We start from the raw sequence: 6,405 nt of genomic DNA on the forward strand, positions 1-6,405 counted from the left end.
TTAATTGAAAAGAATTTGTAAACAAAAGTTTCAGAATCATATTTTGCCTTAAAATATCATATGAAGCATGTACATAAGTTGCATTTACTATTCATTCATTTTAGAAATTGTAGCTTTCAACAGCACACAAAACAAAACATCTGTTAAGTTTCCATGATAGGTGAGATTACATGGTTTTAAAGAATAATAAACAGAAAAAAGTATTTGTCAAATAACATATGGTGGTAGTCATTTGCAAAAATGTTGAAGTCACACAGGGATTTATATCTTGACTTTATTATTTATTAGCTGTGTAATGGGGGGAGTCATTAACCCTTTCTGAGCTTCAGTTCTCTCATTTTAATTATCACAATAAAAATAAAGCCTACCTTATAAAGTTATTGTGAGGCTGAAAGTTAAAGCATTTAGCATTTGAAGTGTTTATTTAATACAGCACTCTAGAGACCATGACACCTATAGGCTCTCTATAATAATAGCTGATGATGTAAGCATCATTTACGTTTACAAATAAAAGGGTGTGCATCTGGGTAGAGTACACACAGATAGCCAAATAGGTAATAATCCCCAAATTTTCAGCCATTTCTTCTATTACCACATCAAAAACTATGCATGGGGTCTCATATAATATCAGTTTTTTTAATGTTAGAATTTAAATACAGAAGGAAATCTTAGTTAAGTAAAGTTAAAGGACTTTCTGGTCAGTTAATCTCCAATAATAACATCTCTATGAAGTAGTCTGCAATTTTTTCCCCGCTAAGTTGCAACCTATTCACTATCTGCACACTCTTCTTGAAAAGGCATCATACCTGTGGAGGAATGTTGAGGGGGTGACACCGAATAACAGCTGGATTAGAGTGATGTGACAGACCTGTGGATTTTGTACTTGGAGTCTGTGCACTTGAGGTTACTTGGCAAAAATGGAGATAGTTAGTGACAGGGGAAAGAGCAGCAACAAAATAGCTTTCATAAATAACTTTTATTAAAAATATTTATTTATTTCCTTTTTAAGTTGTAGTTGGACACAATACCTTTATTTTATTTATTTATTTGTTTTTATGTGGTTTTTGAGGATCGAACTCAGGGTCTTGCACGTCCTAGGCCAAAGCTCTACCACTAAGACACAACCCCTGCCCTCATAATCATCTTTTATTGTTGAGAAAAATTAATTCACTCCACAGCCCCATGCCCCACATCCATCACATTCATCCACGGCAACACGTTTTTCTGGAGGGAGGATTAGGTTTATATAAATTAGGTACCAGCCCACAGACTTCCAGTGCTTTATACAAATCAAGGTAGCTGAACTCCTGCATTTGAATTCTTGGAGGGGTGTCCAAATGTAGACCCCACTGTGCAACCTGGTTTGCCCTGGTTTGGTCCTGCTATCAGATTGGCTTTACAGAACTTGCAGAACAGATATGGACAATCTGACTCCTAAAAGTGCAAACCCCATGCTCTGAATATCTTCACCTCATCATTGTGCCCATGTTTTTTCTCGGGAAGTTCTTAGTCACCATCTGTGACTGAGGATAGCTATTCCCTGTGAATACCTCAGGGAACTGCCCCAAAGCCCCAGAGAGCCTTCCAGAGGACGGAGCTCTCCCTGGACTCCTGAGACTACTTTGTGGGCTGAACTTATCCTGCTTGAAGAAGGAGGAAGGTATGTTTCTCTTGGACCTCTTTTCCCTCGAGCTAAGCTCTGAGGTTCAAAAACACCACAGAGGAATATCTTTCTCTTTACCCCTCCCACATTCCCGCCTACAGATCCACCCACCCTCAGCATTGCAGCCTTCTAAGTTCTCAAGGATGCCTCGGACCAAAGGTTTCCTATCCCACCCTGGATGGAAATGCAGTCTATATTTGGAAGACATCCCTCAAGGATTCAGATGCAGGAGTTCAGCGACCTTGATTTGAGAAGAAAAAATATATATATTTGGTTGAAATTATTTAAGACACCACTAGCAGAAGTGCTGAGGAAGGAGGAAAAGCAGAAAGGAACTCCCATTCTTTACCAAGTGCAATCTGATCCAAGGGTCTCCTAAGATTACATCAGGGGCACATTTGTTTCTTCCCACAGATCACATTTAAGGCTTCTAGTCCGGTGCTTGATTGTATTTTAGGCTTCAGATTTATTCAAGTAGGAATTTTAAGGCTAGTTGGCTGCTATTATCAGGGTAGTGAAACTCCAGGTTTTGGACTGGGGCGTTCAGGAGCGCGGCCTCTAAGAATCTTCCCGCCTCCCCAGTTCCATTCCTTCTTCCTTCTCCGCCCCCTCCCCACCCCCACCTCGCTGGGCGAGCTTTACCCCGCAACCCACGCCCTCCCGCCCCTCCCACTGCCTCCGCCTCTCAGACTTAGGCCCCCCGCAGAGTCCTTGCCCAAAGCTGACTTCGCTGTCACCTCCCAGACGACCGCACTTCCCGCCCTCGCCTAGATCCGTGCCACCCTAGCAGCCGCTGTCGCCCGCGCACCGCTCCCTCCCTCCGCGCATTCCTTGCTGGGCTCCTGGCTGTCGCCTTCTTTGCCGACAACCCATCCCAGACTCGGTAGGCTCACCGCCCAGCGGTCGCCCCAGCTCTTGGCACTTGAGACCCTGCGCTCCAGCTTACGCGGAGACGCTGCCATTCCCGCCGTTGCCGCCGCTGCAGCCAACACTGGTGCCACGCGCCGCCGCCTTTGCTGTGCCGCTGCCACAACCTCAGCTGTCTGCCCGCCTGCCACCATGGCCCCACAGCAAACAGGTAGCAGGAAGAGGAAAGCGTCCGCGATCGAGGCTGGAGCGGGGAGCTCTTCGTCCCAGGGCTTAATGTTGGCGGGGCACGGAGAGGGGCCTCTGCTGCCCAAGAAGCAGAAGCGGCCAGCCACACTTCGATCGCTGGTGCACTACCTAAAGGGCCGCACGGTGGGCGCGTGGGGTCGCGCCTGGCTCCCGGGCTTCGAGGGCAAGCTACGTGACTACGCGGTGCAGAGGCTTCCCGAGCTGCTGACTGAGCGCCTGCTGGCACTGGGCACCCTCAACAAGGTTTTCGCTTCTCAGTGGCTGAACGCCACGCAGGTGGTGTGTGGCACTAAGTGTAACACGCTCTTTGTGGTGGACGTGCAGTCTGGCCAAATCAATCGCATCCCTCTGATGCGGGACCGGATGCCTGCCCTGACCCGGGATCAGCCAACCTGCGGCATCCATGCCATTGAATTAAATCCCTCCAAGACACTTCTGGCCACCGGGGGCGAAAATCCCAACAGCCTGGCTGTCTACCAGCTGCCCACCTTGGACCCCGTTTGCCTGGGTGACCGCCATGGGCACAGGGATTGGATCTTTGCCATTGCCTGGATGAGTGACACCGTGGCCGTGAGTGGCTCCCGTGATGGCACCATGGCATTGTGGCGCGTGGACCCTGACAAGTTTATTGGCAGCAGTCCCTGGCACAACGATGCATCTCTTCCCTTGTACACCCACATTCATCCAAAGGACATAGAGTCCATCCCCAGGGCCAGCAGCAACCCCAGTAACCGCAAAGTGCGAGCCCTGGCCTTCAGCGGCAAGAACCAGGAACTGGGAGCAGTGTCCCTGGATGGCTATTTCCACCTGTGGAAAGCACGAAGCCACCTATCCAGGCTGCTGTCTATCAGGCTGCCCTACTGCCGAGAAAACGTGTGCCTGACCTACTGTGATGAATTGTCCCTGTACGCGGTGGGCTCCCAGTCTCACGTCTCCTTCCTGGATCCCCGCCATCGCCAGCAGAACATTCGGCCCTTGTGCTCCAGGGAGGGCGGTACAGGTGTGCGCTCCTTGAGCTTCTACCAGCACATAGTCACTGTGGGCACAGGCCATGGCTCCCTACTCTTCTATGACATCCGTGCCCAGAAGTTCCTGGAAGAGAGGGCCTCAGCCAGCCCGGACTCTTTTCTGGGACCCACAGGGAAGAAGCTCAAACTCACCTGTGGCAGAGGCTGGCTCAACCGTGATGAACTCTGGGTGAATTACTTTGGTGGTGTGGAGGAGTTCCCCAATGCCCTCTACACTCACTGCTACAACTGGCCTGAGATGAAGCTTTTTGTAGCTGGGGGACCTCTCCCTTCAGGCCTCCATGGGCATTATGCAGGCCTCTGGAGTTAAGAATGGTCACCTTGTCCTGAAAATGGGCATATGTACATTTGAGCTCTGTTTAACTTTCTTAATTTTGTATTTGTCCTTGTAACTCTACCCTTTGTCTTCCAGGTGGACCTGAATTAACTTACCTGTGCTTTGTGCATTAGACAGAGAGAAAGAAAGAGCACAAAATTGGTGGTTTTGGCACTCAAATTTTGGCTTTAAGACTTTTCTGCACCTTGCCTAAAGCATTACTTTCTGCTTTCTCATACAAGGCTAAACTTTGTTTTCTTTTGTTGAGTGATTTACATATTTTTCTTTAGGCTAATGTAGTCATTACTCTCATTACCATTTGGTACATTAGTTTTACCAGTATTTCCATAACATATTCAGACCTTTACACATTTCAGATGTATAGTATTTGGGGAAAATGTGAGTTAAAAATGTGTCTTTTGGCTGGGCTGAATATATAGACTTACTCCAATTGGAAAATGCAGTTGAAGTTCTAGATTGCCACCATTGTGAGCATATTTTATTGGGATGTTGTTAACTCAGTATTTGTTGATTGTATTTCATTGGTGCATAAAATGATTTTTTAAAATGTATTATCTTAGTTAAGGAATATTATAATACTGTTTGGTATTAGCCAAAAATTTTGATTATTCAGTAAAAGTTGAGCATCACCACCCAAACCCTCAGACTTCATTAAAGCTGCTTTCTGTTTACCTTCCTGGGTGGCATTTATGCTATGGTTTTTCAGAGCTACTCAAAACTGGCTTATGTGTGGCAGAACAATCAGGTATTTTAAAAGATAAACATTTTGTAGTATTCAGTTAACACCATCAAGGTAGCCATTTACAGTGAAAGACCAGAAGATGTGCTCAGAGTAGATGTTGTTTACATTTTTGTGTTAAGTACATGGATAATTCTTTGGTCTGAATCAATTATGAGTATGTGATGTATTGCAAGAAAAAAAATAAAATGTGTTCAGCATCTTAGTAACTATGTGTGAGACTTAAATTTTTGAATGGTTAAATGTACACTTTTTGAATTTCCTACTAGGAATGTATTTACCAGAGTCAAAATTTTCCAAGAGAAAAGCTGAAGCTTGAACATCAGCTCTGCATACATTATTTTGTATATTTGGTTTTGAAAAAGAAACATGTTTATAAGTTAAAAGATTAAATAATATTTTGAATAATTAATACAGTTGGTATAATTTAGGATGGCTAGGTGCATTTTTATTTACACTAAAGTACTTATATATATGATATATTTATGTTTTACTTCCAATGTAAGTAGGAGGCATAAATGTATACCATTTTACATATGAAGCTGTTTCTCATGTTTTGAAGTACATCTATCAAGTCTTACAATTTTGGTTTTTATTTGTGCTTTTTTTAATATCAATTTAAAATGGTATATGCACATGATCAAAATATCATAATGTATAAAAAATACACAATAAAAATCAAGTGTCACAACTCAGGATCCCTAGTCTCTTGCCATAAGTCACCACCAGCATATTTTTGTGTGTAACTATTTAGACAAAGTCTATATATATCTCTTAAGTATGTTTGTATGTAATTTGCATACAAATTATAACATGAACTGTACATAGCTATGCCTTTTTAATCACAAAATTTTAGAAATTGCTTCCTCCATGGATGTACCTAATGATTTATTTTATAGAATTCTGCTATATGGTTGGAATATATTCACTATACCTTTGATTAGCAATGTTATTGGTGTTTTTTGTTGCTATATTCTTCAGTGGTTACTTTAAAAGTACATCTTGTGCACTTGTGTTAAGTCTACCTGCAGGATAAATTTCTAGAAATGGAATTACTATGTCAAGGAGTTAAGTTCATGTTATAGCTAACAGCCATTACCAAATTACACTCCAAAATTTTACTACCAATTTATCTTCACATAAATAATATATACAGGCCTGAGTGACCACAACCTTGCCAACAATATGTCACTAAATTCTGTGTTGATTGCCAATCAAATATCCATCTGATTTGGATCCTTTCATTTAAACCACTGAGGCTAGATCATTAGATTTGTGATATGAGTAATACATAGGTTCTGAGACAGAGATTAAGAAAATGAGGATGTGAGGGCAAGTATTTAAAATATTGCTGGATCGAAGAAAGAGAGCACTTAGAGATTAGGCTCAAATATATGGAGATGCATCACATAAGACTACTTTCTATTAGATACTTACCTGGACCTTGTTAAGGTTTCTTGGCCTGTTGCACTCTGGTTTAAGTCACATGAAATGCATCAGATGTCATTGAAGAAAATCTGAC

At 43.2% G+C, this 6,405-nt stretch overlaps 1 protein-coding gene across 1 annotated transcript; it reads left to right on the forward strand.

Moving 5' to 3' along the window:
* The first annotated feature begins 2,719 nt into the window (after nucleotides 1-2,719).
* Nucleotides 2,720-4,117, forward strand: LOC113197112 (DDB1- and CUL4-associated factor 12-like protein 2). The gene has a single exon (XM_026409309.2). The coding sequence runs from the start codon at nucleotides 2,723-2,725 to the stop codon at nucleotides 4,115-4,117; it is 1,395 nt and encodes a 464-aa protein (XP_026265094.2). The 5' UTR covers nucleotides 2,720-2,722.
* The last annotated feature ends 2,288 nt before the right edge of the window (nucleotides 4,118-6,405 follow it).

The sequence above is a fragment of the Urocitellus parryii genome, chromosome X (assembly GCF_045843805.1).
Source record: "Urocitellus parryii isolate mUroPar1 chromosome X, mUroPar1.hap1, whole genome shotgun sequence".
In the NCBI taxonomy this organism is placed as follows: domain Eukaryota; kingdom Metazoa; phylum Chordata; class Mammalia; order Rodentia; family Sciuridae; genus Urocitellus; species Urocitellus parryii.

Coding starts and splice junctions, on each gene's coding strand:
- LOC113197112 (XM_026409309.2), top strand. CDS start 2,723: ATGGCCCCACAGCAAACAGGTAGCAGGAAGAGGAAAGCGTCCGCGATC.